Source organism: Cetorhinus maximus, chromosome 3, assembly GCF_964194155.1.
Source record: "Cetorhinus maximus chromosome 3, sCetMax3.hap1.1, whole genome shotgun sequence".
Lineage (NCBI taxonomy): Eukaryota > Metazoa > Chordata > Chondrichthyes > Lamniformes > Cetorhinidae > Cetorhinus > Cetorhinus maximus.
This window is the reverse complement of record NC_135881.1, coordinates 196,652,032-196,675,545: the sequence shown is the minus strand read 5'-3', so window position 1 is coordinate 196,675,545 and position 23,514 is coordinate 196,652,032. Positions and strand designations below refer to the sequence as shown.

Sequence of the window (23,514 nt, the reverse complement as noted above, 5' to 3'; positions counted from 1 at the left end):
GTCTCTCAGGGAATCAAGGGATATGGGGAGCTGGCAGGAAAGCAGAGATGAGGCATAGTATCAGCCATGATTGTATTGAATGGCAGAGCAGGCTCCAGGGGCTGTTTGGTCTCCTTCATCTGTTACGTTCTTATGCCACACTCTGTCAAATGCTGTCTTGTTGTCGAGGGCTGTCACCCTCACCTCACCTCTGGAGTTCAGCTGCTGTGCCCATATTTGGACAAGGTTGTAATGTGTTCAGGAGCCGAATGTCTCAGGCGAAGATCAGTCTGAGCATCGGTTAGCAGTAGGATATTGCTGAATAAGCACCACTTGATAGCGGTTCAATTACATCACTTTGCTGATGATTGAAAGTAGACTGATGGGTGATAATTGGCCTGATTCGATTTTTCCTGTATTTTTGTGGACAGGACAGACCTGGACAATTTTCTATGTTGTCGGGAAGATGCCAGTGTTGTAGCTGGACTGGAATAACTTGGCTAGGTGTGCAGCTAGTTCTGGAGCACAAGATCTTAGTACTACAGCCAGGATATTGTCAGGGCCCATAACCTTTGCTGTATCCAGACCTCCTGCCATTCCTTGATATTATGTAAAGTGAATTGATTTGGCTGAAGTTTGGCATCTCTGATGCCAGGAGCCTCGAGAGAAGACCAAGGTGGATCATCCACTTGGTACTTCTGGCTAAAGATGGTTGCAAATGATTCAATCTTGTCTTTTGCACTGGCATTCTGGGTTCTCCCGCCATTGAGGGTGGGATGGATCCCCCTTCTCCAGTTAGTTGCTTAATTATCCACCACTGTTCACGACTGGATTCAGCAAGACTGCAAAGCTCATCCATTTGTTGTAGGATCACTTTGCTCTGCCTATTGCATGCTGTTTCTGTTGTTTAGCATACTTGTAGTCCTGTGTTGTAGCTTCAACAGATTGACATCTCATTTTTAGGTATGCCTGGTGTTAGTGCTAACATGCTCTCATGCACACCTCATTGAGGTGGGTTTCAGAGTCACCCACAGTGCTCTGGGTCTGGAGTCACATGTAGGCCAGACCAGTTAAGGATGGAATTTTTTTTCCCCTAAAGGACATTAGTGAACCAGAAGGGTAGTTTCATGGTTATCATTACTGAGACTAGGGCCAGGATTTTCCAGTCCCGCCTGTGGTGGGACCCAGCGTGGGCAGGACGGGAAACTTGGCAACCCAGCAAAACGTCCATTAACTTGGGACCGGAAAATCACGGCCTAGCTTTTTATTCCCTGTGTTAATTAAATTTGAACCTGTGTTACTGGAGCATTTGGATGGGCCTCTGGATTACTAGTCCAGTAATATTATCACTATGCTACAGTTCCCTTAAAGTATTGTGCCCATTTAGGGGCACCATACTTTAGAAAGAATGTCAAGGCCTTGAGGAGGGTACAGAGAAGATTTATCAGAATTCAGTTATCTGAGAAACTGGGATTTTTTTCCCAGAAGAAAGAAGGTTACGGTGAGATTTAAACAGGGTGTTCAAAATTGAGGGGTTTTGATCAAGTAGATAAGGAGAAAGTGTTTCTATTAGCAGGAGTAACAAGCGGACAGAGGTTTAAGATAATTGGCAAGAGAAACCAAGGGGAAAATGAGCATCAGCTTTTTTTTAACTCAGCAAATGATTTGAAATCATTGGGGGAGGCAGGTGCAGGGCCAGGTTCAAGAGCCCAGGCGAGGGTTAAGAAAAGGGGGATGATCTTTGGGAGGGGGTCTCTAATAGGCCCATGTGGCCCACAAAGGAGGTTCCCACCACCACCCTGCCTGACACCAGCCCACATAGCTAAAGCTCCCGAGCCTCCCGCATGGCATTTTCCTCCCCTCGTCATGGATAAATACCAGTGGGAGGATGAATCCCTTAGGCCCTCAATAGGCCCACGGGCAGGTGGACTGCCCAACGCCTACTCGCCCGCTGTAAAATTTTAGACAGGTCAGGGGCGAGTGGGTAGGCAGTGGGAAGGCCACTTGCTGGATTTAAGGAGCCTCACCGCCTTCAGACCCACCGGTGGGGGAGCATAAAATCCAGCCGTATGATTGTGTTGCATTTGCTGATTTGGTTGGTTTTATATTTGTTGTTTTGTGACTGGTAGTATTTCCCACCTGTTTATTGGTTCAATAGGTAGGTAGGCTTTTCACTTGTTGAAATTTGATAGAATCAGCATAACGAATAATTATTAGAGCTAATCAGAATGCCACTTTCAAGTGTTGAAATAATTTGAATTTATATAGCATTGTGTCTCGAGGAACTTTAAAACAAGCAAAAAGAATAATTAGGAAACAGCGGAAGCTACGTTCAAAGAGGTAGGTTTTGTGGCAGCTTTTGAAAGATTTTTGTGCATTCATTTCAGGAATTTTATTTTTAAGCCCAGGATTACGAACAAATCAAGATGCCGACTCAAACCACTGAAAAGTACTTTGAGGAATTTCATAGCAGTTCTTGTCCATCAGTAGTTTTTTAAAAAATTGATTCCTCATTGATAGATTTCCCATGTGTTGCATATTGACTTTCAAATATTACTGAAGAGATAAAGCCACCAATTATTATTGATCAAATAATAGCATTTTTGCCCTCCTATGAATGACACTTATACTAATAGACATGTTTTTAAGGGACAAATCATTCCTGCATACTTTGGACAGGCACAAACTGGAAACTGGGCTTCGTTTTATGGGTCTCCAACCACGCCCCTCGCTAAAAAATTGCAGGGGGAAGCCCGCCAATGATCCCTTGGCTGTCCCACACCAATTTAATGTTAATTACTTTAAGGTGAGAATTCCACCAGTTTCTCAGGAGGAAGTCCCGCCTTAGAGAGCTGCCAGCCAATTGGATGGCCAGCAGCTCTGAAGTCCCAGCAGTGCCACCGGTCCCCAATGCTGAGGAGCCCGGGCTGACAGGCAAGTCTGCAGTTGGGTATCGCAGCAAGAGAAGTGAACGGGGGTGAGGCGGTCGATTGGGGGGCTGGGTTCAAGAGGCTGGGGGAGGGGAAAAAGAACTGGAGGGGGTGCCTCCGGTTTGCCCAGGAGAAGTGTCCCCCTCCTATCTGACACCAGCCCAGCAACTAAAAATCTTGTCTTCCCGCTTGTCGTGGGTCCTACTGCAGGTAAAATAAGGGCCACTTAAGGGCCAAGGGTGGGCCGGCCATCCGACACCTCATGCACTCCTAGAAAATTGCAGACAAGTCAGGAGTGGGCAGATAGGCTGCGGGCAGGCCACCTGCTTGATTTTATGTGCCAACCCCTCTACCTTCAAACCCACTTGCAGGGAGTATGAAATCTAGACCCTTTTTTTAAACTTTGCAGATATTCATTTGAGGTGAATTTACCACCTGGGTGTACATCTTAAACAATATAAATTCCACCAGACTCTATATTTTCACTGTGTGCAAATAGTAACATGAAAAACAGATTTCTAAAGTTGCTTGCTGGAAAGATGGACAGGAATAATCCCCTTATGTCTGTGTTTCTGCTAGATAAGCAAAATAAATGGGTAGCATCTAATCTTTGCAATACTGTTTCTTAACATACACTTACAGAGGGAGAAGCATGTGATCATCTTTGAAAACCCATTTAATCAATGGACTAAGATTTTAAGTAATATCATATATTGACCAGAGAACTGAGCTTACCTGATAATTTGTTGAACGTACAATGTAATCACGTTAATAGAAAATAAACTAATTCTTTCTGATGTTTTATTTTGTTTAAAGAAGTGCCCAGTGATAAATGAATTAGATCAAATTCAATTTAACACAGCGTTCATCTGTATAACTAGAATGAAAGTAGAAGGGTTGCCTGCAAATCCATTTTATGTAGTTTATCAAAAGGGCCCAGATTAATGGCTCTTATTTTGTACACATTGGAGGTAAATTTTCTGCCTACCTATGCTGCGCTCTCCCACTATTCATCAGAAATGCAGGGCTGATAACAAATATCCTAGATATGGGAATCTCATGACTTTGAGACAGTTCAGCATACCTGTGAGGTTTCAACCTGCAGAGGCATTGTCCTGGGAGCCTGTTTTCTTTGTTTGGAATGCAGTGAAGTACTGGGGAGGTTGGAGTTGAAGGGCATGTTAAAGATTCTGGAATTTGCTGGCCAGCTCTCAAAAGAATGGCCTGTACCATGTGAAGTTGCTGCCTTAACTTCTCCTCAAACCTCCCATTTAGGTTGGGATATTGTGGTACTATGGGGTTTTCTGCATTCAATCGGCAGCTGTTGGGAGCTTGGGAGAAGCATTCCTGCAATGTTCCGATAATGATTCTGTCAAGCTGTGTTGTCCCATGAAATTTTGGAAGACTGAATTATCCCTCAGTTTTGGAAAGTTGCAGCCACTTGGGCTGTATTCAGGACCTCTGAGTTGCCATGGGGAATTTGGAAACCGACATATTAAGATCCCTGAATTACTGTGTTGGAACGCACGTGGTGATCGTATAGTGAAGGTGAAAAGTATATTTACCTTCATTGTGCTTTGCTGCCCTATCAGTGAAAAAGACAAATTATTCCACCTGTTCATACTGAACTATTTGCTTGGGAGAGAGAGTGGTGAGGAGGGAACATTTCCTTTAGTGTAAGATTGAGTATTTGGAAATTACAGCTATTTCTAAGTATTCAAACTCCATTGCAGGTCATGTGAAAGGGTAGATATCTTTAGTGTGAGGGTCAAGGGCAAGGGATACATACATTTGAGTAGATGGGTTTGTATCCCAAGAGCCAACCAAACGCTGTTTGGACAGTGTTGGGGAGTGAGATTAATCATGTTTCATTCAAGACAACGCTAGATAAGCACATGGAGAACAGAAAGATACAATATATGTTTATGGGCTTAGATGAAGAGAGTTTGGAGGAGGCTTTTGTGTAGCATAAACACTGACATGGATCTCTTGAGCCAAATGGTCTGTCTGTGTTGTAAATACTTTTAATATGTCACTGGCATTGTGATAATTTGTATTTCTGTTCTCTAAAATGTTGAGTTCCTGGGCTTACTATTAGAGCAAAAAAGTATAGGAGAATAATGAGTGTCTGGTTCTTCAGTGAAATAGGTGTGTGATGGGACTTTAATGATTAGTACAAACTAAAGATATATGGGTAGGGCTAGAATGATTTTGACCCATTTTTAATGCCACCTGAAGACAATTTTCTTAACACAGGAAGTAGGAATTGTGGTTCAGTGCTTACTTTCCTTCAAGTTGGAATCCAGAACTGATGTCCAAGCTTGATTCCACCAGGTTCAGAGAATTTAGTTCCAGTTTAAGTGTAACTTTTTTTTCAGATTTGGTCATGTTAAATTAAAGCATAGCCTTTGGAATTGCTAATTTTTACATCCTTATCTAGTTATGCGTGACTGCACAAAATCCAATACTGGTCTCCCATCCTTCACTCTGCATAAAGTTGAGTTCATCCAAAGCTCCACTGCCTGTATGCTAACTCACACCAAGTCCCATTCACCCATCACTTTCATGCTCATTGACTTACATTGGTTCAGCAGCCCTGTCGACCCTGCAAAGTCCTCTTTACTAACATCTGGGGACAAGTGCCATAATTGGGAGAGCTGTCTCACAAACTAGTCAAGCAACAGCCTGACATAGTCATACTCTCAGAATCATACCTTACAGATATTGTCTGGGTATGTCCTGTCCAACTGGCAGGACAGACCCACCAGAGGTGGCGGCATAGTGATGAACTCAACATCTCACCAGTTTGATTCTTTTTCAGAGCCACTTGCTTGCTATAATAGGTTTACCAAATATTTTGGTTCCCAGAAAAACAACTCATCTTCTCGAGCTTTCTGCTCAAAGGCAGGTCCTTGGTGATTATTCGCTGAACCGTGGCAAAGCACTTTGATTTTTTACCATGGGTAGGGTGAAAGGAGGCCCAGAATCCACCTCAGCCAAATGGGGATTGAGCCCTGTGCTGTTGGCATTAATCTGATCCATAAGCTAGCTGTCTAGCCAAATGAGCTAACCGGCTCCCCATACAACTCACCTTGGACAAAAAACACACAGATTTCCCCGAGAAGTGCAAAAGTGATGTGAGGAAAAAAATTTTCACCCAGTGTGTGGCTGGAGTCTGGAACGAACTTCCTGAGAGGAAGGCAGAGGCAGGATCAATTGAGGTATTCAAAAGGGAATTGGGCTGCTATCTGAAAAGAAAGAATGTGCAAGGTTATGGGGACAAGGCAGAGTTGTGGGACTGGATAGAATGCTCTTTCAGAGAGCCAGTGTGGACTCAATGGGCCGAATGGCCCCCTTCTGCATTGTAAAGATTCGTGATTCTACAGAAGGGAGGGAATTGCCCTGGGAGTCCTCAGCATCGACACCAGACCCCCATGAAGTTTGACCAGCAGGTCAAACAAGGGCAAGGAAACCTCCTGCTGAATACCGCATGCCACCCCTCAGCTGAAGAATCAGTACTCCTGCATGTTGAACGTCATTTGGAGGAAGCACTGAGGGTGGCTAGGGCACAGAATGGCCTCTGGGTGAGGGACTTCAATGTCCATCACCAAAAGTGACTCAGCAGCATCACTACAGACCAAACTAGCCGAGAAGATGGAAAAACATATTTAACCTCATCCTCACCAACCTGCCTGCCGCAGATGCATCTGTCCATGACAGTATCGGTAGGCGAGACCACCGTACAGTCCTTTTGGAGACAAAGTCCTGTCTTCACATTGAAGATACCCTCCATCGTGTGGCACTACCACCATGCTAAATGGAATAGATTTTGAACAGACCTAGCAACTCAAGACTGGGCAACCGTGAGGCGCTCTGGGCCATCAGCAGCAACAGAGTTGTACATAACCAAAATCTGTAACCTCATGGCACGGCATACCCCCATTATACCATTACCACCAAGCCAGCGGATCAACCCTGGTTCAATGAAGAGTGCAGGAGGGCATGCCAGGAGCAGCTCCAGGCATACCTAAAACTAAGGTATCAACCTGGTGAAGCTGCAACACAGGACAACTTGCATGCCAAACAGCATAAGCAGCAAGTGGTAGACAGAGCTAAGCGATTGCACAACCAACGGATCAGATCTAAGCTCTGCAGTCCTGCCACATCCAGTCGCGAATGGTGTTGGACAATTAAATAACTCACTGGAGGAGGAGGCTCCACAAATATCCCCATCCTCAATGATGGAGGAGCCCAGCACATCAGTGCAAAAGATAAGGCAAAAGCATTTGCTACGATCTTCAGCCAGAAGTGCCAAGTGGATGATCCATCTCGGCCTGCTCTGGAGGTCCCCAGCATCACAGATGCCAGTCTTTAGCCAATTCATTTCACTCCACACAACATCAAGAAATGGCTGAGAGCACTGGATACTGCAAAGGCTATGGACCCTGTCAATACTCCGGGCAATAGTACTGAAGACTTGTGCTCCAGAACTTGCCACGCCCATAGCCAAGCTGCTCCAGTACCACTACAACACTGGCATCCACCTGGCAATGTGGACAATTGCCCAGGTATGTCCTGTCCACAAAAAGCAGGACGAATCCAACCCGGCCAAATACCACCCCTTCAGTCTACTCTTGATCATTAATAAAGTGATGGAAGGGGTCATCAACAGTGCTGTCAATGGGCCACTTGCTTAGCAATAACCTGCTCACTGATGCTCAGTTTGGCTTCCGTCAGGGCCACTCAGCTCCTGACCTCATTACATCCTTGGTTCAAGCATCAACAAAATGTTGAACTCCAGAAGTGAGGTGAGAATGACTACCCTTGACAATCAAGGCAGCATTAGACCGAGTATGGCATCAAGGAGCCCTAGTAAAACTTGAGTCAATGGGAATCGGGGGGAACACTCTCCGGTGGTCGGAGTCATGCCTAGCACAAAGGAAGATAGTTGTGGTTGTTGGAGGTCAACCATCTCAGTTCCAGGAAATCACTGCAGGAATTCTTCAGGGTAATGTCCTAGGCCCAACCATCTTCAACTGCTTCATCAATGACCTTCCTCCTGTCATTAGGTGATGATTGCACAAATGTTCACAGTTCGTGACTCCTCAGATACTGAAGCAGTCCATGTCCAAATGTAGCAAGACCTGGACATTATCCAGGCTTGAGCTGACAAGTGACAAGTAACATTTGTGCCACACACCATCTCCAACAAGAGAGAATCTAACCATTGCCGTTTGACATTCAATGGCATTACCATTGCTGAATCCCCCACTATCAACATACTGGGGGATACCATTGACCAGAAACTGAACTGGACAAGCCATATAAATACTATGGCTACAAGAGCAGGTCAGAGGTTAGGAATCCTGCAGCAAGTAACACCCCTCCTGACTCCCCAAAGCCTGTCCACTATCTACAAGGCACAAGTCCGGAGCATGATGGAATACTCTCCACTTCCCTGGATGAGTGCAGTTCCAAAAACACTCAAGAAGCTTGACACCATCCAGGGAAAAGCAGACTGCTTGATTAGCACCCCATCCACAAACATTCGCTCCCTCTACCACCGACGCACAGTGGCAGCAGTGTGCACAAGATGCACTGCAGAAACTCATCAAGGCTCCTTAGACAGCACCTTCCGAACCCACAACCACTACCATCTAGAAGGACAAGGCAGCACTCACATGGGAACACCACTACCTGGAAGCTCCCCTCCAAGTCACTCACCATCCTGACTTGGAAATATATCACTATTCCTTCACTGTCGCTGGGTCAAAGTCCTGGAACTCCCTACCTAACAGCACTGTGGGTGTACCTACACCGCATGGACTGTAGCGTGATAGAAGGCAGCTCACCACCGGTCTTCCTTTGGCTCATAAGGAAGGAAGGCTTACATGCAGAAGTGATCCATGATGCTGAACATTGGAGATGCACCTAAGTAATATTCTAAAACGTAATTTTGTTTCATAAAATAACTGATGATTCGTTTGACAGTGGCTTTGTCCACCTATTTTAGAAATGGCAGATATTGAGCCGTTTGATTTGGTAGCGTATCTGGTTTATATTGGATCAAATAAACGTGGTGACTTTTTTTCAACTATGTTGTTCCCTTAAAGCACACTACCTTCCTTTGGTGCACCTCCTGTACCATATACATCACATATTACATATAAATCACTTGTTGCATCTCAGCTAGAGGAGTATGCCTAATTCTGGGCAATACACTTTAAGAAAGATGTAAAGGCCTTGGGGAGGTTGCAGAGGAGATTTTTTACAAGGGATGAGGAACTTCAATTATCTGAGGAAACTTAGAAAAGTTGGAATTAGAGAAAGTTAAGGGGTAATTTAATGTGTTCAAAATTTGACAATACAAATAGTGAAAACTGTATGCTTAGGCAGATTGGTCAGTAACTAAAGGACACTGATTCAACATATTTTTCTAGAAGACCCAAAGAGAAGGTAAGGTGAACTTATATTTTGCATTGAGTTTTTATAGCCTGGAATACATTGGCTTAAAGGTTAGTTAAAAGGGAATTGGTTATATGTTTGAAAAGGGGAAATTTGTAGGGTTATAGGGAGTGGGACCAATTGAATAGCTCCCTCGAAAGAGCCAAGACAGGCATGATAGGCCGAATATTCTACATCTGTTCTGTAAGATTCTTGTCTCTGTTGTGCAAATATAAAACATTAGTCCATTTTTAACCAAGACCACAACTCTCCCTTTCTTGGCTCTTTAAGGGCCAGTGCCTTGCCAGACTTCGCCTTCCTCAGCCAAGGATGTTGCAAGATTTTCCTGAATTTATTCAATTTAGGGGTGTGTCTTATTCACTGGTGGCAGGAAATTGTGTTGTTAGCTTGGCCTTGTTGGGTGATTTGGGAGCAAATAACTTGTATTTATATTGAGTCTTTATTTAATGTAAAAAGCATCCCAAGGCACTTTACAGGAGTGTTAAAAGAACAAAATATAACACTGAGTCACACAAAAGAGATATCAGGGCAAATGGCCAAAAAGCTTGTTCAAATGGGTAGATTTTAAGGTGTGTCTTAAAAGAGAAAAGTGAGGTAATGAGGCAGAAAGGTTTAGGTGGGGAATTCCAGAGCTAGGGCCTTGTTAGCTGAAGACCTGGCCTCCATTAGTGTAGCATTTAAAATTGGGGCTGCTCAGGAGCCCAGAATTGAAGGGTTGCTGTGGGAATATTGTGGGGTTGGAGGAATGTTGTGGGGTTGGAGGAGATAGGGAGGAATATGGCCGTGGAGGGATTTGAAAACCAGGATGAGGTGCTGATTAACCGGGAGCCAATATGGGTCAGCAAGCACAGGGGTGATGTGAGAATGAGATTTAATGCAGGTCAGGATATGCAACAAAGAGTTTTGAGTTTACGGAGGGTAGAACATGGGAAATCAGCCGGGAGTGCATTAGAATCGTCAAGTCATGAGGTAATAATGTCATGCATGAGGGTTTTAGTACAGATGAGCTAAGGCAGGAGTGGAGCCTGTCAATGTTCCAGAAGTGATGGTCTTAGTGATGGCACAGACATAAGCTCATGTCAGTCAAATATGGCACCAAGGTCATATTAAGCCTCACAGTAGCCTTGGAGAGGGATGGAATCAGTTGCTATGGAGCATAGTTTGTGATGAGGACCAAAGACAATGGCTTCAGTCATACCAATATTTACCAAACAGAAAAGCAACCGTGAGAGGTTGGGCACCTGTGCTGCAAGATCCTGCTGATCTCAAAATTTATCTTTGTTCCATTAGTGTATGATTCCAGTGTGAGAATCTCAGAAGAGAAAGTGCTAACATACAGCACTACCCTCTCTCCAAAAGGGCTCAGTTGTAGTTACATAATAAAAGAGACCATAAAAATTGTTAAATAAAGGAATAAGAACGAGAGTGGATCATTCAGCCCCTCGAGTCTTTTCCGCCATAACTAAATTATGTATTCTCCTATATGACTTTTTGTTTACATTGTCAGAGTTGCATGAAAGCTGTAAAATTTGCAATTATATGCATGCATTTTGAAGGCTGTATGATCCTATTGGTAAGCAGGGTTACTCCTGATGTTCAACGAGAGAATGCATTTTTACTGATGACCAGTTAGGATCACTGCACAATTAGTAGACAAGCTTTCAGCTCCCATGGTCCTAAATTCTGGAATTCCCTCCCTAAACCTCTCCACCATTAAGACACTCCTTAAATCTTACCTTTTTGATACAACTTCTAGTCATCTTCCCTAATATCTCGTCATGTGGTTTGGTGTCAAATTTTGGTAACACTCCTGTGAAGTGCTTTGGGGTGTTTTACTACATTGAAGGTACTATATCAATACAAAGTAGTTGGTTTATCCTAAGTAGCCATCAAAATAGATTGTAATATTACCTGGAAGGATTTACACTTGATGTTTGATTTCTTACATAAATTGGTACATTAATTTATTTCTATTTACTAAGTGCCATTTAATATCAATTTTTCTTTCATCCAGATGTATGAGGAAATTATGAAAGCACTTGAACAAGCTGCAAAGGATGATTCTACACTGACTGTAATGACAGGTATACAGTACTTCCATTTCAGTTGCTTCTACAATATTTTCCCCCACACCATTAAGGTCACATGTATTTGAAGATTTGGTACCATCCTGAATCACAGAGTGTAGCCACACCTTCACTATTGCCAACAATAAATAAACACCAAATGTACTTTATACAGGTTAATTTGACTTACTCCTTGGTGAAGAGAAAGTGAATGGATTCAAGCCCCATTCCAGTATTTGAACACGTTACGTAGGCTGACACTTCAGTGCAGTGCAGAGAGAGTTTTACCATATCAAAAGGTGCTGTCTTTTTGATGACTGATTAAACCTGCCTGCTGTCATACTATTTAAAGAACAGGAAAGTTCTTCCAGTGTCCTGGCCAACATTAATCCCTCAGAACAGATTATCTAGTCACTTAGCTCATTGCTCTTTGTGGTAACTTGATTTGCATAAATTGGCTGCTAGGTTTGTTTGTGTGACAATTACTAATTTTTTTTAGATTTATAATGTTCTGAAACTTGAAAGTTGCTATATTGGTGCAAGTTTTTTCATTATTTCTTTCTCAGATTTGAAATGTGCTTTGTGCTGAGTTTGTTAATCACAGCTGTGGTAACCTTAGGAGTTCTGCAGCCAGTCTCAGGAACTCAGGCCAACAAAAGTTTCCAACATTCAATTCCAGCCAGTGGCTTTGCTGGAAGTTTCTTATGTGTAGATATTAGGTGAGGGCAGGAGCAAACTCATTTTGATTATCCACACAGAATTGTACAGCACAGAAAATGGGCCATTTGACCTAACAGGCCTATGCCGCTGTTTATGCTCCACACGAGTCTCCCATCAAAATATCCTCTGTTCCCTTCTCCCTCATGTACTTACCTAGCTTCCCCTTAAGTACATCTATTGTCTGCAAACGCTCTTGCACATGAAGATGGCAAAATGCTAGAAGAGAACTGGCTCCCGTGGAACCAGTCCTCAGCTTTTGCAAGTAAAAATAACAGCCCGAAGTCCAGATTTTCACCACAACGGAGAGGCTCTCTGTCATGGCGAAAATTACAGAAATGGCCAAAAATTCTAAGTCTTGCCCCCGAACCAGGCACTTCCCATCTTCGCGGGGACAGGACTGGTGCCGGGCCGGTGTTCACACATACATAATTCGTGGAGGCAGCTGGCCATTTAAATCACCAGATGCCTCCATTCTAGTGGGATTTTGGAAGAACAGGAGTGTGGAATCTAGAGCGTGCAGATTAGAACAGGTAAGAGGGGGTCTGAGCCTGGTGGATTCTTATGGATAGCCAGGGTACCCTTTTGTAGAGGGAAGGTACCCCTTAGGATAGGGTCCCGGGACACCTTTGGGAGAGGTAAGGTACCCTTTGGGATTGTTAGAAGTTGAACACGATTAAGCACTTTTTATGCACAAACTCATTGGAACTGTCATGCTGTCAAAGCTGTCCAGGAAGTGTCAAAGCTGTCAAGAAACTGCCCAAGGATACTAGGTGAATTGGCATGGAGGGGGTAAGAGTGATGGGTGGAGACATGGGTTGGCATGAGTTGGCACTAAATTGGCATAGGAGGTATAGGGCAGTGCAGGTGGGTAGAGGGGCACTAAGTTGGCATAGGGGTATGGGGCAGTGTGGGATGGGTAAAGGGACATGAGTTGGCATAGGGGCCATGGGAGCAGGTGGGCATTGGTTGGCAAAGGGAGTGTGTGGAGGAATGAGGGCTGAAATGATGTTTTTTGTTTTATTGTTATTTTTTATTTATTTAAACACAGTGCCGGAACACAGAGGCAGGCCTTGCGCCCAACCTGCCTCCGCACCTGGCAGCCTTTTTCTTTTTTTTAATTCATTCATGGGATGTGGGCATCGCTGGCTAGGCCAGCATTTATTGCTCATCCCTATTTGCCCTTGAGAAGGTGATGCTAAGCTGCCTTCCATGTGGTGTAGGTACATCCACAGTGCTATTAGGGAGGGAATTCCAGGATTTTGACCTAGCGACAGTAAAGGAACAGCGATATATTCCCAAATCAGAATGGTGAGTTGTTCTGAGGGGAACTTCCAGGTGGTGGCGTTCCCATGTAGCTGCTACCTTTGTCCTTCTAGATGGTAATGGTCGTGAGTTTTGGAAGGTGCTGTCTAAGGAGCCTTGGTGAGTTTCTGCAAGGTTGATGAGGCCTGTCTAAATCTCCTTCTGTCCGCCCATTCCACCAACTTGTCTGTGCCCCTTTGAAGTTGAAGTTCCTCCTCACAGTTCACAATGCTTCCAAGTTTAGTACCATCCACAAATCTTGAAATTGTGCCCTGTACACCAAGGTCTAGGTCATTTATATTTATCAGGAAATGCAAGAGTCCCAAAACTGACCTCTGGGGAACTAACCAACAAACCTTCCTCCAACCGGAAAAACATCCATTAACTACTGCCTGTGTCCTGTCACTCAGCCAATTCCATGTTCATGTTCCTACTGTCCCTTTTATTCCACCAGCTATAACTTTGCTCAGAGGTCTGTTGTGTTGCACTGTATCAAACGCCTTGGAAGTCCATGTACATCATATCAATTGCATTGCCCTCATCAGCCCTCTCTTCAATAAAACTCCAGCAAGTTAGTTAAACACGATTTTTCCTTGAGAAATCCATGCTGGCTTTCTTTAATTAACTCTCATTTGTCCATGTGACTATTAATTTTGTCCCGAATTATTGTTTCTATAAGTTTCCCCATCACCAAAGTTAAAGGCCTATCATTGCTGGGCTTACCTTTAAACCCTTTTTTGAACAAGGATGTAACATTTGCAATTCTTAAGTCCTCTGGCACCACCCTTGAATCTAAGGAAGACTGAAAAATTGTGGCCAGTGCCTCTGCAATTTCCATTCTCACTTCCCTCAGTACCCTTGGATGCATCTCATCCAATCTTGGTGCCTTATCCACTTTAAGTAGACAACCTATCCAATACCACCTCCTTAACAATTTTAAACCCTTCTAGTGTCTGAATGGCCTCTTCTTTCACCATGGTTGGTTAGCATCTTCTTCTTTGTAGGGACAGATGCAAAGTATTCATTTAATACCTCAGGTATAGCCTCTGCCTCCTTGCATAAATCAAATTTTCCTATAGTTTTAATGGTGTCCATCACCTCATGTTATTCATGGCTGTTAATTTTGTAAATTGAGCTCTTTTCCCCTTAGGGATATAAACTGGTTCTGTATTACATTAAATTCCTTTTCAAGCACTTCCCACTGATCATTTGACTACTTACCTATTAACAGATTTGCCCAGCATACTGTTAACAATCTCTCTCTCATCTCATTCGAACCAACCTTCCCTTAATCTAGAACCTTAGTAGCTGTTTCCTATTTTTTCCTTTCAAACACAGCATTTAACTATCAAATTTTGATTGCTACAGTTAAATATTGATGCACTCTAAGGCTGTTAACTAAATTTGGCTTATTATTAAATCTAAAATGACCTACCTATCCCTTTGTTGATTCTATGGCATATTGTTGCAGAAAACTCAAGTACACTACCTTTCTGACATGAGCTAGTCTACTTATTCCAATCTATATGAAAGTTAAAATTCTGCATTAAAACCATTCTGCTTTTACTACATGCTTGTCAAATCTCTGCATTTATACGTTCTACCACATCACAGCAGGTGCTTCCTTCTCATAATATCCTTTCATTATTGAAGTAACTTCATCCTTAATCACTAAGACTACTCTTCCCCCTTGTCCTTCCTGTAGACATTTTATAAAGTGTTTTTGATAAGGTATCACATCAAAGGTTACTACACAAGAATACATGGTGTAGAGGGTAACATATTAGCATGGTTAAAGGATTGGTTAACAAACAGGACAGAGAGTAGGGATAGTCGTTTGGTAGTACAGAACTTGAGTATTGCTTTTTGTCTTGCATCATCAGGACACTGCGCAAGAACACCAATACTAGGAGAAAACACCAATTTATAATGTAAGAAAAGAGAGTGCTGATTGGTTGGCAAGTGGACTCTGGTAGAGGAGGTGCCATGGAGAATGCACCAATTGATGGTGACTGACAGTTAACTGTCAAGCATTGTTTGAAATTTAAACCAGGCAGCTTGACCCTGATTGGTCAAGTCATTTCCTTGACAAATGACTCATTGAATGGCTGTCCACTTGCCAACCAATCAGCACTGTCTTCTCATATAGAATAAATCGTTGTTTTCCCCTTATATTGGTATTCTGACTATCTCCAACAAGAGAGAATCTAACCATCGCCCTTTCACATTCAGTGGCATTACCATCACTGAATCTCCCACTATAAACATCCTGGGGGGTTACCATTGAAAAGAAACTGAACTGGACTAGCCATACAAATACTGTGGCTACAAGGGCAGGTCAGAGGCTAGGAATCCTGCAGCAAGTAACTCACTTCCCGACTCCCCAAAGCCTGTCCACCATCTACAAGGCACTTTCTGGAGTGTGATGGAATACTCTCCCTTTGCCTGGATGAGTGCAGCAACAACAACACTCAAGAAGCTTGACACCATCCAGGCAAAGCAGCCCCCATGATTGGCATCCCTTTCACAAACATTCACTCCCTCCACCACCGGCGAACAGTAACAGCAGCATGTCTACATGATGCAGTGCAGAAACTCAACAAGGCTCCTTAAACAGCATCTTCCAAACCCACAACCTCTGCCATCTAGAAGGACAAGGGCAGCAGTTACGTTGGAACACCACCACTTAGAAGTTCCCCTCCAAGCCACTCTCCCTCCTGAGTTGGAAATATATCACCATTCCTTCACTGTCGTTGGGTCAAAATCCTGGAGCTCCCTCTCTAACAGCACTGTGGGTGTACCTACACAGCATGGACTGCAGTGGTTCAAGAAGGCAGCTCAGCACCACCTTCTCAAGAGCAATTAGGGATGGGCAATAAATGCTGCCCTAGCCAGCGACGCCTACATCCCGTGAATGAATTTTAAAAATGTTTAATTCTTGCGGTGCCCTGATGAGTGCAAGAGGAAAAGCTTCAACATGTCTCTTTTTTTCAGCAATACTCCAGAGTAGGGATAAATGGGTCTTTTTCAGGTTGGCAAGCTGTAACTAGTGGAAAGCCACAGAGATCAGTGCTGAGGCCTCAAGTGTTTACAATTTATCTAAATGAGTTTGATGAAGCGACCGAATGTATGGTAGCTAGATTTGCCGATGACACCAAGAGAGGAAGGAAGATAAGTTGTCAAGAGGAGATAAAGGGCCTGCAAAGGGATATAAGATAGGTTAAGTGAGTGGGCAAATATTTGGCAGATGAAGTATTATGTGGGAGAATGAGAATTTGTCCACTTTGGCAGGAAGAATAGAAAAGCAGTATACTATTTAAATGGAGAGAGATTGCAGAACTCGGGGTGCAGAGGGGTCTGGGTGTCCTGGTACATGAATCACAAAGAGTTAATATGCAGGTACAGCAAGTGATTAGGGAGGCAAATGGAATGTTGGTGTTTACTGCAAGGGGAATGGAATATAAAAGCAGGGAAGTTTTACTCCAGCTGTACAGGGTCTTGGTGAGGCCACATCTGGAAGACTGTGCAGTCTGGTCTCCTTATTTGAAAAAGGATATATCATTCAGAGAAGGTTCATTTGACTCATACCAGAGATGAAGGCCTTATTTTATGAAGAAAGGTTGAACAAGTTGGGCCTAGACTCAGTGGAGTTTAGAAGAATGAGAGGGGATTTTATTGAAACATATAAGATCCTGAGGGGTCTGGATAGGGTAGATGCCAGGAGGATGTTTCCTCTTGTGGGGATGACCAGAACGAGGGGGCCCAGTTTAAGAATAACAGGTCTCCATTTTAAGACTGAGACGGGAAGAATTTTTTTCTCTGAGGTTCATTAGTCTGTGCAATTCTCTTCCCCAGAAAGCAGTGGAGGCTGGGTCATTGAATTTATTCAAGGCTGGGTTAGATTGATTTTTGTTGACAAGGAAGTTAAGGGTTATGGGGGGAAGACAGGAAAGTGGAGTTGAGACCACAACCAGATCAGACATGATCTTATCAAATGCAGGTGCAGGTTCAAAGGGTTGAATGGCCTACTCCTGCTCCTAAATCCTATGTTCCTATAATCTGGTATATTCAGTGCCTCATTGGAGCCTCTACCATCACTAGGCATAGCTCCAGACCACAACATGCATGTAAAAAGTGATGTTGCTGCAGCAACTTGGACTCCAAGTGAACTGTTAACACATCACCTGCATATTCCGTTCCTTGCCCCCATTGTCTTGTAGGCCTGTCCTAGTAATGACTATTATGCCGTACTGTAGTGGATCACAATTTAGTGCCTGTATAACAATTCAGGGAAGCCTGTTGATTCTTGTGGTACTTGCCTTCTCTGTAGGCAAGCAATAAGTATAGCAATCATCCCAGTCCTTGGGACCTTGTGCATTCTCAGTAATGCACATAGGAGAGTCAGTGTGCCTATAAGCTTTCTACTGGACTAGCCATTGGTCTCAGGGATGTACAGGTGGATAAAAGTGTTTTTATTTGGCATAGTTACCACAAATGTGAGCCCTCGACTTGTGCAAAATCTATTGTAGGAATTTGGCTCCAGTTAACACAACAGCACATTAGCTATAACAAGAACAGTTATTGACTCAATAATTACTGTTCCTGAGACCTAGACCTAGTGTACCAAGGTCAATATCCAAATACCTGAAGCTTTATGACTAGTTCATTATACAAAAACTTTCTGCACTATTTTGAATTTTTACTTGTTTTCTTCCAGCATCCATTACCTTTACAGTAATACAAATTTTATTCCACTGTATTCCACTCAATTGGATGAAAGTATAGTGAGTGCTTTAACAACGTTTGATGACACCGCTTCTTGTTCCAAAGTCCTTTGTCTCAGCAATGACTAATGCTAATAATTTAAAAGCCTTTAATAATCTAATTGTCCCATTCTTTAAATTTGTTGAGGACTATATTTAGCAAAATGATTACATTCAACATTATTTTCCAGATCCCTATGAATAAGCCTTTTTCCACCTGTTCAAGTGCATATTGTTGATGCTTTTTTTGCTTATATTCATGTTATTGTGGCACAAACCTGTACTAATACTTCTTTTTCATCAACCTGAAGACTGTATAGGTGTTCCTTATCAACCTCCAATTTATGCATTTATAATTAGTATGTACATTCCTCATCCTGTTTTGCTCTGCAGTCAATCAAGCTAATTCTAGCTCTCTCACATGTATTTTTTCAACTCCTGTATAGATTTTTAAATACCAATTCGTGTGCATGCTAGTTTAATTTAAGCCTGTTTTCATGCAGTATTAATATCCCAACCTTGCTGACAACAAATATAGCGACTTGATTCACACCAGATCCTTTTCTCATGCATAATGCAGAAGTCCGAACCCATAGGCAAACTCGCACTCTGAGTGAAACTATGATAGTGTTAAAATAATCTGAATACTGTGCTTCGAGTAAAAAAAATCAACCCTTTTATTGTCTTTGATTTTATGTGTAGGATTTCTACTACACACCCACATCAGCTCAAAGGACGATTCGTATGTCATACCAGACGCCTTTGCACACACTGAATTGCCAAACTAGTTTATTCACAGAGTTTTTTTACAGGCAAAAAAATATAGCCTGTTGATGAAGTCAGTTTGATAACACAGTATTATTGAACCAGTTCATGAAAGAATTAAGCAAGTAGAACTCATCTTCCTCTGCAGTTCCTTTGCATCATTTTTAAGTAATAGTAGACTTTTCTTAATAGTTAAATTAATCCTCACTGGTTGTGGTCATGTTTTGATGACATAGGTGTTCATAGCTACTGGATTTGCATCGTGTCTCTGTCTGTTGCAGCTCAATCAAAATCAAAGCTCAATATTAGATCTGTTCAAATCTTGTATATCTCTTTTTTTTAAATTATAGCCTCGCCGTAAAGGCTATGAGAGTTAAATCGGTTACATGTAGAATGGATAGTTAGTTGCACTCAAGCCTACACAAAGGTCTGTCTGAGACCCCTGAGGTGGGGTGGAGGAGGAGGGGGGGGGGGGAGGTTTGCAACTAATAAGTGCCATCTACATTGTCCTTAATTGATTACATTGTTGATTAATTGAATTGTAATGCATACTGTTGTCGGTTCTCTGAGACTATGGCCTTGATTTTCTGCTATCAACAGCCTATTGTAAATGTGGTGACTAGATGTATAGTCAATCATTCCTGCCAAACACGGGTCATGTGATATATTGTGGGGGCTCCACCCAGTGAGCTCTTAGCGCGGGCAATCCGCGGAGTGGGGCTTTTCCGATGAGAGACCTGGTCAGGCGTGCAAGCACTAAAAATGTCTCTGCGATAAAGTTTAACTGTTTCTTGATGAAACCAGTCTGCTCCATAGAGTCATCACATTTGGCAACGAGGGTAAGATCAACTTTAACTCTGCACTTCGTCCTGTTACTGTGAGTAACTCGAATTTTTTTAAATACTACTCATCAGTCATGCTGCTGTTTGGAAGAATCGATCCATATGATGCTAATATTGAAGATTGGGGCCAGTATGTTGAGCGCCTCGGATTTTACTTCATAGCAAATGAAATGACCACTGAAGAAAAACGGAAAGCGATCCTTTTAAGTGTATGCAGCAGTAAAACATATAAATTGATTCGTAATTTGACTGCCCCAAACACGCCCAATTCAAAGTCATATAAGCAAATTAGTGGACCTAGTGAAAACACACTTCCAGCTGAAGCCATCCATGATAACGCAGCACTTTAAATTCAGTTCAAGAGTTTGGGCCCCGGGAGAGTCCATCGCAACCTATGTAGTGAACCTCAAGCAGTTAACGGAATACTGCGACTTCGGAGACATTTTAAACGATATGCTGCGGGATCGATTGGTATGTGGAGTCAAGGACGACCCCATTCAGTGCCGATTGCTCGCCAAGGTCAATATCAATTTTAAGAGCACCCTAGAAATCCCCCTCGCCATGGAAAGTGTTATAAGAAATTCGCAGGCTTAGCAACGCATGGATAATAGCGCCGAACTTCATGTTGGGCAGGAACCTGCCACCGAGCATGGCGCAAATGCCAGACCTGCAGCATTAAATCGCAATTCAATGGCCACTCTGAGAAATATTAAGAAGCCTAACGGAAGTATTTCATCATCGGTTTCAAGACAAAATTGCGATAGATGTGGAGGTGACCACAGAGCAGATACTATAAATACAAAGAGGCAGAATGCCATTACTGTTATAAGAAGGGTCACGTGGTTAGGCAATGCCTGATAAAGCTGAAGCAGCCTTCAAAACAGCAAACAAACATGATAGAAATAAAGGGTACAGCAAAGGCTGAATCTGCTGCTCCTGACGTTTACTCCTTATACAATATGACTGCTGTGAAGACTGAGCCTATTATGGTGACAGTACAAGTGAATGAGAAGCCACTGACAATGGAAGTGGCTGCTGGTACCTCAACTATGGTGGTAGGAGAGCACACTTTCAGGTATCTTAATGAGGGAAGACCGCCTATAAACTTGGAGCCGACGACCGCTAAATTAATAACTTACATGGGAGAATCTATTCAAGTAAAGGGCATCACCACTGTTCCAGTCTCTTATAAGTGACAGACAGTCCAACTGCCTGTAATAATAGTGAAAGGAGAGGGACCCAATCTTTTAGGTCTGGATTGGATACAGAAGATCGAACTCAACTGGCCTGAGATATTTCACTTAAAATCAGATGGAATCCCAGAACTTCTAAAGTAATACAACATGGGTTCACGGGGTGAGTTAGGAAAACGGAAGGACCTTCACATGCTATAAGGATCTCTCAGGTCTGGAAAATTATGCAGAGAAGCAAGATGAATTTAATGCCACTTTGAACAAACTGAAGAAACGGTTGACGGAGAAGACTCAGCAATGTTTTTTTAGTCCAGGAGGAGGCTAAAAGATACAAGAAAGAGACTGAAGAAGCAGCTGATTGAAACAAAAGAGGCCTTGAAAGGAATGGTCATTGAACTTTCCAAGATGCGAGTGGATAATGAAGCCATGAGTAGCACAACTAAAGCAAGCTAAGAATTCACAGGAGAGAGACCTGGCCAACTGTGAAACCAAAGTGAGGGACAAGGACAAGCCCTGCTGCAGACAGAAAGAAAAGACAGAAATAAGATTGAAAATGTAAATTCGACACTCAAGCTCACGGAGCTAGAATAAAAAGCACTAAATGTCTCAAACATACAGAGTACCATTGAGTCATTGAAAAATGAAATAGCTGAAATTGTGAAAAAAGTGGAAAAAAATGTTCAATTTTTGAGACGTCAACATCTAGCAGAACACAATAGACACTATGGAGAAAGAGGAATGCCTAACCGACAAAGTCCCCCAAAGCAACTGAAAGCGCTGTCCCTCCCAACATGACAGAATGTGTTCTGGAAGGATTGTCTGGGCCCTGGGAGCCATTGTTTCAGAGACTGGTCCACAAGTACAAGTGGGAGATAGAATCATCCGTAAGCACGTGGATCACATCCGTGCCAGAGAGACATTCCAACAATTAACTGATTGACCTGTGATTAACGTTGAACCGTCGACTTCCGAGGTGTGTGATTGACCTAGAACAGACATTCCAGATGTTTCAAAAGAGTTGCTAAATCCTGAACTGCCAAGTTCCAATGATGTGTCTCATAGTGCAGCTCCAGATCCTGTCGATCCTGTTCAGGAACCTCCAGTGGTAGAGCTACGCCGCTCTAGCCGCATAAGAAGAGCACCGCAGAGACTTGATTTATAATCACCTGAAATTGTATATATGTTGATTGGATTGTTTAAATGTTTTTCTGTAAAAGGTAATTGTAAAAAATCTAAAGGGGGAGGAAATGTGGTAACTGGATGTATAGTCACTCCCTCCTGCCTGTCACAGGTCATGTGATGTACTGTGGAGGCTGCACCCGGTGAACTCTTAGTGCAGGCAGTCCACGGGGTGGGGCTTTTCCAATGAGAGATCTGGTCGAGGGTGCAAGCACTAAAAATGTCTCTGTAATAAAGTTTAACTGTTTCTTGACGAAACCAGTCTGTTCCATAGAGTCATCACAGCAAAGATATTTGATCTGGCAGCTAGTCGTGAAAAATAAGCAGAGTTTTATCCAACTTGATTTCCAGCTCTTTGTGCCTTAGTGTGATTCATGGAGGGTGGGACGAGTAGTGTTGGAAACAGATAGATGCTTCAGTTAAATATGTGTAGGTGCATGCCCATCCTCCACAATACTTCTCGTAGTTTATGCATGTAAATTTTCAAGGTCACCCATTTGAAATGGACATCCACGGTTGCTAGGGAATTGGTTCTGAAAGTAAGTGATTTAAAGGATTGAGATTTAAACATGGGTTGAACACGGCTCCACTTCCTTACACACATGATATAGTGCTGACAAATGAGTGGTTCAGAGAAACACTGATCTCAGGTAGCACTATTTCATCCAGCTGTTGTCAAGCACCAGGTCAAATGCTAGATTATTCTGGTATTTGCCTGAAGACTCATTATTGCACTTAACTCTGGCTGAATCCAGTTTCATAGCTGTACTCTAAACAGCTTGGCTAAAGGAGTTGCTAGTTCTAGTACACAAGATTTCAGTGTTACAATTGTATTGCAAATATTTTAGCTCTTACTGGCAAATCAGAAAGCAATGTGGGCGCTTTACTAACAATGGATGTGCATTTAAGTGTTACCTTATTTAACCCCTGTTCGTCGACCAACAGTCTCATAGAATTGTCTGCCTTTCTTACTGGTCATAATGGGTAAATTGGTCACGAAAGTGCCCTGTCTTAACATGCCCTGCTTAAAAAGAGACTCTATTACCTCTTCCCTTTTTGGGAATCGAGTACTATTTGAGAAAAGAATGACAAGGTCTGTTAGTTATTTCTTCAGCCTACAATTTCCTGTAATCATGCTTACTCCTAGCAAAAACTAATGAATGTTCTCTAATTATCTCTTGGACTTAGTTATGTAAATGGCAAGGAACTTCATATGCTAAAGCCTCTCTAATTGCAAAGACCATCAGAAGTCTCAACTAGTTCACTAGTTCCTGTACCTACCCAAATGCTGCCTTGCTTATAATCAACAA

At 42.8% G+C, this 23,514-nt stretch overlaps 1 protein-coding gene across 1 annotated transcript in view; it reads left to right on the top strand.

Moving 5' to 3' along the window:
• The window catches only part of eci2 (enoyl-CoA delta isomerase 2), a 156,710-nt gene that overhangs the window by 106,622 nt on the left and 26,574 nt on the right, over positions 1 to 23,514 (top strand). Inside the window, exon 5 of the mRNA XM_078539553.1 lies at positions 11,389 to 11,458. Coding sequence (XP_078395679.1) covers positions 11,389 to 11,458 — 70 coding nt within the window. The remainder of the gene's footprint in view (positions 1 to 11,388; positions 11,459 to 23,514) is intronic.